Here is a 13,399-nt window from a genome sequence, read left to right as displayed (position 1 = left end):
CAATGGAGCGACAAAGAAATATATATATATATATATATATATATAATGTATGTATATATTATATATATATATATATATGCACACATATATATACACATACACACATATATATACACATATATATACATACACACACATATATACATACACACACATATATACATACACACACATATATATACACACACATATATACACACACACATATACATACACACACACATATATATACACACATATATATACACACACATATATACACACACACACACATATACACACACACACACACATATACACACACACACACACATATACACACACACACACACATATACACACACACACACATATATACACACACACACACACATATACACACACACACACACACATATACACACACACACACACATATACACACACACACACACATATACACACACACACACACATATACACACACACACACACACATATACACACACACACACACACATATACACACACACACACATATATATACACACACACACATATATATATATTATACACACACACACTATATATTACACACATATATTTGTGTATATATACACACACATGTGTATATATACACACACGTGTGTATCTATATATTTCTGTCTGTTATCTAACATCTAACCATTATCCATCTGTCCAGACACCCAGACACACACACACACACCCAGACACACACGCACCCAGACACACACTTACATACACACACACACAAACACACCCAGACACCCCCCCCACCCAGACACACACACACCCAGACACACACACTTACATACATACACACAGACACACACACACACCCAGACACACACTTACATACAGACACACACACACCCAGACACCCACACACACACACACACCCACCCAGACACACACCCACCCAGACACACACCCACCCAGACACACACCCACCCAGACACATACACACACACACACACACACACAGACACACCCAAACACACACACACACACACACACACACACACCCACCCCCACGCCTTTGGATTCTTGCGATGACCTTTGGTCGCATGATGCAGTGTTATCATCAGGATATTATCCCTGGGGTCTCTAGGAGAATGGGGGCCCTTTGAAATGTCCCAGTTTGCTCTCCCATCCCCTTATACCAGTCCTGCATACCAGTCTGTCTCCAGTTCTTTTAGACTCCTGCAAATAAGAGACCTTTGGTCACGTGACTGTGAAGTCAAAGGTCCTTAAACAATCTGAACCTCAGCATACAGCTGCTGGGGTCCCTTAGAGAGTGGGGCCCTGAGAAATGTTGAAGTTTGTTTCCCCCAATGTTGGCCCTGACTGTAACTAGGGCTTCTGGCATTTATGTAGTAGGGCTTATAGTTGAGGCATACTCCAAAAATCCTGCTGGGCTTATTTTCAGGGAAACACGGTACTAACTACCAGTTGGCCATTCATGCATTCTGGCAGGTATCTGTCATCAGTGTCACGCACTTCCCAATGGTCCAGTGACCAGCACCGGAGCTCCCCTTTAAGGCAGTGATCACTTTCCTTTTCAGCGACACGTTTCTGGTTCTCCCAGGGCTTCTGTCTGAACCTCTGACTGATCCGGTCACTATCTTGAGGCAGTTGAGAGTCACTTTGTGCACTGTCTGGTTTCTGTCTTATTTTAGGCAACGTGAACCCTACCGGTGCAGACCAGACTGAGCACAAAAGTCTGTTTCATTGTGAATGGCTCTGTTTAATGCTGATCGTATCCAGTTACAAGTTCAACCTGCTGTGGTTTACTTTTTATAGTCGATCAACAAAAATTAGGAATAATAAAATTAATTAAAAAAAATTGACAGTAGTTCCTCCAGCACACCAATAGGTGGCAGTGTTCTACAAAATCAGCATAGAAGATGAATCACTGCTATATCCTCCCACACTCCAAAAACATACTGATAGGGAATTTAGATTGTGAGCCCCAATGGGGACAGTGTTGCCAATGTATGTAAAGCGCTGTGGAATTAATAGCGCTCTATAAATGAATAAATATTATTATTATACAATATGTCATTATTTTTTTTTTTACTCGTCAGTAAAGTTAAGATTTAATCAACCCTTACAACTAAAATAAGTCAGATATAATAAAACTAATAATGAAAGAGGGAAATAATTTCTTGAGCACCCTTTTTGAAAAGAAGATAGCAAACACTTAAGATCCAACAAGAAAAAAAGAAAAAAAAAAGTACAAAACAAAAACTTAAAAAAAAAAAAAATAATAATAAAAAAAGATGAGAAATAATAGACATAATTCACACTTACCGAATCCAGTGATCCTCCCACAACTGATATTCTGGAAAAACAGCTGGAGACGCGTTGCTTCTTTCATGTTCCTTTTTCGCTTTTTCCATTGCTTTTTCATATGTTTCTTGAGCCTAAAAGAACAAAAGCTCAAAAGAATCAATAGCTTTTCATCTACAGGATCTGTGCGAGCACATTCTGCACCCGGAGACAGATCAATACCTTCACACATCTACCGACACGTGGAGAACAGAACGCGATCAGACCTCAAAACTTCTAGAAAAGTAGTTCACATTTGTCCGAGGATCCTTTTGTGTTATTTAAAGGGGTCTGGCGTCACTGAACACAAACTATTTATTTTTTATATGTTCATCCTTTAAACATCAAAACTTCTTAATAAATCCTTATAGCAAATGAAGTTCTGATTGTCTGATACAGAGCTCCAGACCCCCTGCATAACCATAGAATTATAGATGATAAAATTCTTGCTGCCTGCAGCCACCACTAGAGGGAACCCACTGCTAATTTTAAAGACAGCATGAAGAAAGCGCCCTCTGGTGGCTGCGATTGTGGTGCAAAATATTTCGATATATTTCCCTCCTCCCGCCCCCCCAGCCACATCCATTTACCATTTCATTCTTCTATGGCCACATAAAAAAACATTAGAATGATGAATAACGCCATTAAGAGTAACAGAAAACAATGATTGGCTGCAGCGGTCACATGTGCAACAGTCATGACGTCACCTCTGCAGCCTATATACAAAGATCAGAGCGGTGATTGCTAGCAGACACTGGAGCAGGGGAAGATGCGTAATGTCGATCATATTATTGAACATTGAAGGTGTACTGAAGGCTAAAAAGGGCAAATCCCCCTTAATAATTGGGCAATTTTTTGCCTCTCCATATTTCAGAGGCCATAACTTTTTATTTTTTCTCCCTGGCGTGGCTGTATAAGGTCTCCTTTATTTCTTGGGATAAATAACTGTTTAATTTCTATTTAATTGATGCAAATTTGGGGGGAAAGAAGGGAATTTTGTTTACTTACCGTAAATTCCTTTTCTTCTAGCTCCAATTGGGAGACCCAGACCATTGGGTGTATAGCTTCTGCCTCCGGAGGCCACACAAAGTATTACACTAAAAGTGTAAAGCCCCTCCCCTTCTGCCTATACACCTCCCGTGCTCCCACGGGCTCCTCAGTTTTGGTGCAAAAGCAAGAAGGAGGAAAAAATTATAAACTGGTTTTAAGTAAATTCAATCCGAAGGAATATCGGAGAACTGAAACCATTCAACATGAACAACATGTGTACACAAAAAAACAGGGGCGGGTGCTGGGTCTCCCAATTGGAGCTAGAAGAAAAGGAATTTACGGTAAGTAAACAAAATTCCCTTCTTTTTTGTCGCTCCATTGGGAGACCCAGACCATTGGGACGTCCAAAAGCAGTCCCTGGGTGGGTAAAATAATACCTCGTAATAGAGCCGTAAAACGGCCCCTTCCTACAGGTGGGCAACCGCCGCCTGAAGGACTCGTCTACCTAGGCTGGCATCCGCCGAAGCATAGGTATGCACCTGATAGTGTTTCGTGAAAGTGTGCAGGCTCGACCAGGTAGCCGCCTGACACACCTGCTGAGCCGTAGCTTGGTGCCTCAAAGCCCAGGACGCACCCACGGCTCTGGTAGAATGGGCCTTCAGCCCTGAGGGAACCGGAAGCCCAGCAGAACGGTAAGCTTCGAGAATTGGTTCCTTGATCCACCGAGCCAGGGTTGATTTGGAAGCCTGTGACCCTTTACGCTGGCCAGCGACAAGGACAAAAAGTGCATCCGAGCGGCGCAAGGGCGCCGTACGAGAAATGTAGAGTCTGAGTGCTCTCACCAGATCTAACAAGTGCAAATCCTTTTCACATTGGTGAACTGGATGAGGACAAAAAGAAGGTAAGGAGATATCCTGATTGAGATGAAAGGGGGATACCACCTTAGGGAGGAATTCCGGAACCGGACGTAGAACCACCTTGTCCTGGTGAAACACCAGGAAAGGGGCTTTGCATGACAGCGCTGCTAGCTCAGACACTCTCCGAAGAGAAGTGACTGCAACTAGGAAAACCACTTTCTGCGAAAGGCGTGAGAGAGAAATATCTCTCATTGGCTCGAATGGAGGTTTCTGAAGAACCCTCAACACCCTGTTCAGATCCCAGGCTTCTAAAGGCCGCTTATAAGGAGGAACGATGTGACAAACCCCCTGCAGGAACGTGCGTACCTGTGGAAGCCTGGCAAGGCGCTTCTGGAAAAACACAGAGAGCGCTGAGACTTGTCCCTTAAGGGAGCCGAGCGACAAACCCTTTCCTAGTCCAGAATGAAGGAAGGACAGAAAAGTGGGCAAGGCAAAAGGCCAGGGAGAAAAACCCTGAGCAGAGCACCACGACAGGAAAATTTTCCACGTCCTGTGGTAGATCTTGGCGGACGTTGGTTTCCTAGCCTGTCTCATAGTGGCAATGACGTCTTGAGATAACCCTGAAGACGCTAGGATCCAGGACTCCATGGCCACACAGTCAGGTTGAGGGCCGCAGAATTCAGATGGAAAAACGGCCCTTGGGATAGCAAGTCTGGGCGGTCTGGCAGTGCCCACGGTTGGCCGACCGTGAGATGCCACAGATCCGGGTACCACGACCTCCTCGGCCAGTCTGGAGCGACGAGGATGACGCGGCGGCAGTCGGCCCTGATCTTGCGTAACACTCTGGGCAACAGTGCCAGCGGAGGAAACACATAAGGGAGCTGAAACTGCGACCAATCCTGAACTAAGGCGTCTGCCGCCAGAGCTCTGGGATCTTGAGACCGTGCCATGAACATCGGTACCTTGTTGTTGTGCCGGGACGCCATGAGGTCGACGTCCGGCATGCCCCAGCGGCAACAGATCTCCTGAAACACGTCCGGGTGAAGGGACCATTCCCCTGCGTCCATGCCCTGGCGACTGAGATAATCTGCTTCCCAGTTTTCCACGCCTGGGATGTGAACTGCGGATATGGTGGAGGCCGTTGCTTCCACCCACAGCAAAATCCGCCGGACTTCCTGGAAGGCTTGCCGACTGCGTGTGCCACCTTGGTGGTTGATGTATGCCACCGCTGTGGAATTGTCCGACTGAATTCGGATCTGCTTGCCTTCCAGCCACTGCTGGAACGCTTTCAGGGCAAGGTACACTGCCCGTATTTCCAGAACATTCATCTGAAGCGATGACTCTTGTTGGGTCCACGTACCCTGAGCCCTGTGGTGGAGAAAAACCGCTCCCCACCCTGACAGACTCGCGTCCGTCGTGACCACCTCCCAGGATGGGGGTAGGAAGGATTTCCCCTTTGATAATGAAGTGGGAAGAAGCCACCACCGAAGGGAAGCTTTGGTCGCTTGAGAGAGGGAGACAGTCCTGTCGAGGGACGTCTGCTTCCTGTCCCATTTGCGTAGGATGTCCCATTGAAGAGGACGCAGGTGAAACTGCGCGAAAGGGACTGCCTCCATTAGCGATTGGGCCGGTGTCAGATTTGACTTTGGAAAATTGATGATCCACCCGAAACTCTGGAGAGTCTCCAGGGTAGCTTCGAGGCTGCGTTGGCATGCCTCTTGAGAGGGTGCCTTGATCAGCAGATCGTTCAAGTACGGGATCACCGAGTGACCCTGAGAGTGTAGGACCGCTACTACAGTAGCCATAACCTTGGTAAAAACCCGTGGGGCTGTTGCCAGACCGAACGGCAGTGCCACGAACTGCAGGTGTTCGTTTCCTATGGCGAAGCGCAGGAAGCGCTGGTGCTCCGGAGCAATCGGTACGTGGAGATAAGCATCTTTGATATCGATCGATGCAAGGAAATCTCCTTGGGACATAGAGGCGATGACGGAGCGGAGGGATTCCATCCGGAACCGCCTGGTTTTTACGTGTTTGTTGAGCAGTTTCAGGTCCAGGACAGGGCGGAAAGACCCGTCCTTCTTTGGGACCACAAACAAGTTGGAGTAAAAACCGTGGCCCTGTTGCTGAAGAGGAACAGGGACCACCACTCCTTCTGCCTTCAGAGTGCCCAGCGCCTGCAGAAGAGCCTCGCGCTCGCTCGGAAGGCGGGGATGACCTGAAGAATCGAGTCGGGGGACGAGAGGTGAACTCTATCTTGTAACCGTGAGACAGAATGTCTCTCACCCAACGGTCTTTTACCCGTGGCAGCCAGGTGTCGCAAAAGCGGGAGAGCCTGCCACCGACCGAGGATGCGGAGTGAGGATGCCGAAAGTCATGAGGAAGCCGCTTTGGTAGCGGCACCTCCGGTGGTCTGTTTAGGACGTGACTTAGACCGCCATGCATCAGAGTTCCTTTGATCTTTCTGAGGCCTTTTGGACGAGGAGAATTGGGACCTGCCCGCGCCCCGAAAGGACCGAAACCTCGACTGCCCCTTCCTCTGTTGGGGTATGTTCGGTTTGGGCTGGGGTAAGGATGTATCCTTTCCCTTGGATTGTTTGATGATTTCATCTAAACGCTCGCCAAACAATCGTTCGCCCGAAATTGGCAAACTGGTTAAGCGCTTTTTGGAAACAGAATCTGCCTTCCATTCCCGTAGCCACAAGGCCCTGCGGAGTACCACCGAATTGTCGGCTGCAACCGCCGTACGGCTCGCAGAGTCCAGTATAGCATTAATTGCGTGAGACGCAAATGCCGACGTTTGTGTGGTTATGGACGCCACCTGTGGCGCGGACGTGCGTGTGGCTGCGTCAATTTGCGCTTGACCTGCTGAGATAGCTTGTAGCGCCCATACGGCTGCGAATGCTGGGGCAAAAGAAGCGCCGATAGCTTCATAGATGGATTTCAACCAGAGCTCCATCTGCCTGTCAGTGGCATCTTTGAGTGAAGCCCCATCTTCCACTGCAAGTATGGATCTAGCTGCCAGTCTGGAGATTGGAGGATCCACCTTGGGACACTGAGTCCAACCCATGACCACATTAGGGGGAAAGGGATAACGTGTATCCTTAAGGCGCTTAGAAAAACGCTTATCTGGACAAGCATGGTGATTCTGGACTGCCTCTCTGAAATCAGAGTGGTCCAGAAACATACTCGGTGTACGCTTGGTAAACCTGAAACGGAATTTCTCCTGCTGGGAAGCCGACTCCTCCGCCGGAGGAGCTGAGGGAGAAATATCCAACATACGATTGATGGACGCAATAAGGTCGTTCACTATGGCGTCCCCGTCCGGAGTATCAAGATTGAGAGCGGCCTCAGGATCAGAATCCTGATCAGCTACTTCCGCGTCATCGACCAGCGATTCCCCTCGCTGAGACCCTGAACAATATGATGATGTCGAGGGAAAATCTAAGCGAGCTCGCTTAGTCGGTCTGGGGCTGGGGTCTGTGTCAGAACCCTCAGCTTGGGATCCATGAGATACCCCGGGAGGACATTGTTGGTCCAGCTGAGGTGGGCCCGGGAACAAAGAATCAACAGAGTCCCTGTGCTGAGATACCGGCCTGGACTGCAAGGCTTCTAGTATCTTAGCCATAGTCTCAGAGAGTTTTGCAAACTCCGTCCCTGTCACCTGAACAGTGTTAGCAGGTGGCTCCCCCTGGGCCCCCCCTAGCAGAGGCTCTGGCTGAGCAAGTGCCACAGGGGCCGAACAGTGCAGACAATGAGGGTCAGTGGAACCGGCCGGTAGCGGGGTCGTACATGCGGTGCAGGCAACATAATAAGCCTGTGTTTTGGCACCCCTGCCTTTCGTGGGCGCCATGCTATTATCTTCCCTGAGCAACACAATAGGGTATATAGCCAGAAATCAACTGTGCACTATACAGTGTAAAATAAACATATAATGTTACACTACTGCACAATGGGGCTAGCACCACAGGTGCTGCTTACCACCCGCTTAAAGCGGTTGTGAGGCCACCAGAGTCCCTGCCTGGGTCTCCCAGATTTTGTCCCCCTCTGCAGCGTCCGAGGAGCTGACAGGAATGCGTCCTGAGGAGAGGAGGGAGCCGTGGGCGTGACCCAGAAAGTGCGGGAACTGGTGCCTGCACTGTGCACAGTGAGGGGAGTGGAGTATGCAAAGCATTCTCCAGCCCTCAGTGCTGCTTTTTCTATGCAGCGTCCCGCCCTTCCCCTGCCTGTCAGGGCTATGGGCGGGAGGAAAGGAAACTAGGCCGCAAAAAGCCGGGGACTCTAGTAATAAACGCGGCCGCCGTAAAAGCGCGGCCGGCGTGGAAGTCCCCGGCGCACTACAAGTCCCAGCCGCGCCGCAGTATTTCCAAGGCAGCGGCGGTCAATGCGGCAGTCCCTATACATAAACACACTCAGCAACGCTGAGTGTGTAATGGCACATATTAACCCGGTCAGCTCCGCGGTCCCCGGTGCACTAGCACACCCAGCAAAGCTGGAGTGTTGCTGTGCGCGGTCCCCACGGGGACACAGAGTACCTCCAAGTAGAAGGGCCATGTCCCTGAACGATACCCGGCTCCTATCCAGCAGGCTCCACAGGAGTTGTGGATGAAGCACGGTCTCATGTGCCTGGAGACCGATAGGATCCCACTTCCACCAGAACCCTGAGGGGGACGGGGAAGGAAAACAGCATGTGGGCTCCAGCCTCCGTACCCGCAATGGATACCTCAACCTTAACAACACCGCCGACAAGAGTGGGGTGAGAAGGGAGCATGCTGGGGGCCCTATATGGGCCCACTTTTCTTCCATCCGACATGGTCAGCAGCTGCTGCTGACCAATCTGTGGAGCTGTGCGTGCGTGTCTGACCTCCTTCGCACAAAGCAAAAAACTGAGGAGCCCGTGATACACGGGGGGGGGTGTATAGGCAGAAGGGGAGGGGCTTAACACTTTTGAGTGTAATACTTTGTGCGGCCTCCGGAGGCATAGCCTATACACCCAATTGTCTGGGTCTCCCAATAGAGCGACAAAGAAATATTTTTTTTCCTTTTTTTTAATATTTTCCACTGTAACTGAGGCATGACAAGGTGCCCCAGTTACAGGGAAAACAGACAGTGAGTGAGAAGAGATTGTGTGATCGCTGAGTTTAGTACACTTATTCTGCACACAGCGTTTATTGTTTATTGGCGTATATTATTTAACAACATTTTTTATTTATTAACATAATTTATTATTATACATAGCGTTTATTGTTTATTATTTTTGTGTCTGCAAAAGATAAGACAGAAGCGGTAATAAACTGCTTCTGTCTTCTCAAAAAAAGGAGAATGAGGACACTGCGGCTCCAAGGACTTGGAAGATGTTTTGACAGACTCATCATAAGTATGGAACTATATAGGTCAGTGCCGTGCTCATGTTACAGAGCATAGTACTAATGATAGGAGATATCAGAGGGGGTGTGCTGGCGATGTCAATGAGAGGCATTCAGCACACTGCCTAGGAGGGCGTCCTAATTCTGAGATGGTTGGGACCCATGGAGAGAGGATTACAGTAGCGACCGCTGCTTTCAGTCAGTAAAAGAAATCATTCTTGGTTATACCCAGAAGTTAAAAACTGTTTGGTTACTTGAGGTCCTGAGGAGGGACGGACTCCTCTAGGGCCGTCTCTGCCGTGTAAAACGTTGTACCTGTTCAAAAAAGCCGTGTTGTTCATACGCAATGGCCGTAGCCGTCTCGGGGAACTTGCAGCGCTTCTGCCACAAACCGGCCCACATGTCTTCTTCTTGGAGAAGGGAGTATAATTCAGCAAGGGAATCTAAGATCTCCTGAAAGAAACAGAAACAGGCACAGTTTACGCATTATTTGGGTGCTTTAATTAATATCAAACACTGGATTTAAGGCAACCTTTATAATTCCCAACAAGAAAAGCAAAATCTAGAAGTAAGTGATATGGGAGGACTATGCATTGTTCTTTGGTTCAGGTTTGTATGGAAGAAGATCAGATACTTGCAACTTCCACTGGATATATGGAGGATGGAAGAGAGTGGTGATCAATTCTAAAATATGAATGAGGCCTTAACAGTTAAAGTCAAAAATGTCACTTCAAGCTATCACCACCTCTAGATATGTGAATGGTTAGATCAGTGTGGCTCCCACCACAGTAAGACCCCTACAGATAGCCAGAACGGGTTACTGGGTTTCTTCATTTTCCCAAGAGTGTGCCTAAGAGGAGTTAATTGCGTCAGGTCCCAGCTAGTGTAAATAGTGTCAGACTTGAATGGAGCTGCAGGTTGCAAATGCGACCTTCTGCACCATTCAACTTCTCCTGGCTGTGGTCTTGAGGTCCCGGAAGATCCATGATACCCTGTTGATGGGTAGGTGGCAAAGTTGAATAACTTACACCGATCTAACTAAATAACATATGTGTTGAATAGGCAGTAACTTGTTTAAATTGTTTAAAGGGGTTGTCCACTACTTTGACATTAGGATAGGTCAGCAATGTTTGAACGGTCGGGGTCCGACACGTTGCACCCCCACCGATCAGCTGATTTTGGTCCCGGCAGCAGCAACAGGCAGCCGGAAATGCTCACTTCCAGCGCTGCTCCGTCTTCTGATAGCACCCTGGTACTTCACATCCGCCTCCCATTCAAATCAATAGGTGGCGGATGTGAAGTACCCAGCCATGGCCGCTATCAGAAGTCGGAGCAGCTCCGGAACTGAGCATTTCCAGCCGCCTGCTGTGGCCGCCGCAACAGAGAACAGCTGATCGGCGGTGGTGCGGCGTGTCGGACCCCAACGGATCAGACATTGGTGACCTATCATAAAGATAGGCCGTCAATGTCAAAGTAGTGGACAACCCCTTCAAGGCTAGTGTTTGGTTAGTATAGTGTCAGACTTGAATGAAGCTGCAGGTTGCACGTGCGACCTTCTGAACCATTCAACTTCTCCTGGCTGTGAGTGTCAGGTGCAATATACAACCAGGACCACGAGCAGTTCTGGGTGCATATTGCTAATTCCTGCCTAACCGTCCCTGTATACACTAGCATAGATAAAGAGATCTTTAGAAAAACTAATTGAAAAGATCCTTTATGATATGCTAATGAGCGCAGAGACTAGTCGCAAGGGTGTGATTTTCCCCACTAGTCTTCCCTCTTAGCATGATTGCCCAGTGTCATCAGTGGTGATGCTCATACCGATGTTTGTTGTCACCGCTTCAGAACGCGGGGTTTAGGGTTAGTGCGCATGATCAGAAGTCCCGGCACTTTCGGTCATGCGCACTAGACCTCACTGAAGCCGAGACACGTACACGAGGTGCCCGTACTTCTGATCATGCGCACTGAGGTGGTGACAACGGACACAGGTACGCATGTCACTGCTGAGGACGACGCTGGGTAATGAGCACTGAATAGCATGTTACTATGTTGAGGCCTTCACAACTATACCCCTGTGGGTGTGCTAACATGCTAAGAGGGCGGACTAGTCGGGGGAAGATCACACCCTTGTGACCAGTGCCTGCGCTCATTAGCATATCATGAAGGATCTTTAGAAATACTTTTTCTAATGACCTCTTTATCTATGCTAGTGTATACAGGGACAGTTAGGCAGGGATTAGTAATATGCACCAAGAACTGCTCGTGAGTCCGGGTGGATATTGGCTCTTACAGGTTCCCTTTAAGACCGGTATTTTGTACGACTATTATTACATCACCTCTGTCCAAAAAAAAAAAAGGGATGGGGAAAAAAACTAGAAAAAAATGGAATGAAGTTATACAGACGAAGGTAACGTGTTCATAGAGCGTTTGGCATGAAAAACAAAGACCATAGGACATTATTGGCACAGTACAAGATGCATAGAAATAACTTCCAAAAGTGCTGGGCAGAAGGGGTGACACTCACTTGCTGGGGCGGGGTGATGCTTTCTTGCTCGTAGAACTCGGTGGTCTGCTTAGGCTTGATCTGCAGGCTGAGACCTTTCTCGAACGCCTGGTGCTCCAGCATGAGCGTGGAGCGGAACCACAAATTGTGCGTCTTTCCCAGGTACTTGAGCACACAAGGCCTGATGGGGATTGGGGGGACGCACTGAGACATGGCCTCCACAAAGCAGTTCAAGGCGCTGGGCTGACAATCCCTCTGCACCTGGTGGCTGCCGCTGCACAGGAACGGGCTGATTTCCCCAGCCAGCGCCTGCAAACACAAAGAAATAGCAATGATTGCAAGCTCCAGCGAGCCGGGATCTCGGGAGCACCTGTATCAGTACATAACTCATGTGAATGATATGAGGGAGGCCTTGAGAATGATAAATAGCTAAACCTGCAGGAACAGCATCCAGATCTATCATCACAATGCATCCTAATAATCAGCAGTCCCAGCAAAATGAAGAATATAGGCCCACACAGACAGTATAAACTGGCCCTGTGGGGGGATAATCCCACCATAAAAATCACGCTTAACGTCTCCCAATCGCTGCCTCCAGTCTGCTAATCCGGCTACTCAGTGCACCCTGGGTGTGACCGAGAGACTCAGCGCTCAGTTGGCTTTCCTTGCCTCCCTCACTGGTGATTGACAGCCATGGCCTGTCTGAGCTTGCTCTACAGACAGCTGTCAATCACCGATGGAGGCAAAAAATGCAAAATCTGTAGGCGGAACAGTGCGCTGTGCCTCTTGGCCCCACCCATCAGTGGGCGGAACAGTGCGCTGTGCCTCCTGGCCCCACCCATCAGTGGGCGGAACAGTGCGCTGTGCCTCCTGGCCCCACCCATCAGTGGGCGGAACAGTGCACTGTGCCTCCTGGCCCCACCCATCAGTGGGCGGAACAGTGCACTGTGCCTCCTGGCCCCACCCATCAGTGGGCGGAACAGTGCACTGTGCCTCCTGGCCCCACCCATCAGTTGGCGGAACAGTGCACTGTGCCTCTTGGCCACACCCATCAGTGGGCGGAACAGTGCGCTGTGCCTCTTGGCCCCACCCATCAGTGGGCGGAACAGTGCACTGTGCCTCTTGGCCCTACCCACCAGTGGGCGGAACAGTACACTGTGCCTCTTGGCCCCACCCATCAGTGGGCGGAACAGTGCACTGTGCCTCTTGGCCCCACCCATCAGTGGGTGGAACAGTGCGCTGTGCCTCTTGGCCCCACCCATCAGTGGGCAGAACAGTGCGCTGTGCCTCTTGGCCCCATCCATCAGTGGGCAGAACAGTGCGCTGTGCCTCTTGGCCCCACCCATCAGTGGGCG

General features: G+C 49.2%; 1 protein-coding gene across 1 annotated transcript in view; it reads right to left on the bottom strand.

The window, feature by feature from the left end:
- TRRAP (transformation/transcription domain associated protein) overlaps window positions 1–13,399 on the bottom strand; it is a 467,034-nt gene that overhangs the window by 150,539 nt on the left and 303,096 nt on the right. Inside the window, exons 52-54 of the mRNA XM_075319755.1 lie at window positions 12,066–12,353; window positions 9,857–9,994; window positions 2,314–2,426 (exon numbers count right to left, since the gene is read on the bottom strand). Of these exons, the coding sequence (XP_075175870.1) occupies window positions 2,314–2,426; window positions 9,857–9,994; window positions 12,066–12,353 (539 nt within the window). The remainder of the gene's footprint in view (window positions 1–2,313; window positions 2,427–9,856; window positions 9,995–12,065; window positions 12,354–13,399) is intronic.

The sequence above is a fragment of the Anomaloglossus baeobatrachus genome, chromosome 7 (genome assembly GCF_048569485.1).
Source record: "Anomaloglossus baeobatrachus isolate aAnoBae1 chromosome 7, aAnoBae1.hap1, whole genome shotgun sequence".
In the NCBI taxonomy this organism is placed as follows: Eukaryota; Metazoa; Chordata; class Amphibia; order Anura; family Aromobatidae; genus Anomaloglossus; species Anomaloglossus baeobatrachus.
Note: the sequence above shows the minus strand (reverse complement) of the source record. Positions and strands in the feature narration are given on the sequence as shown.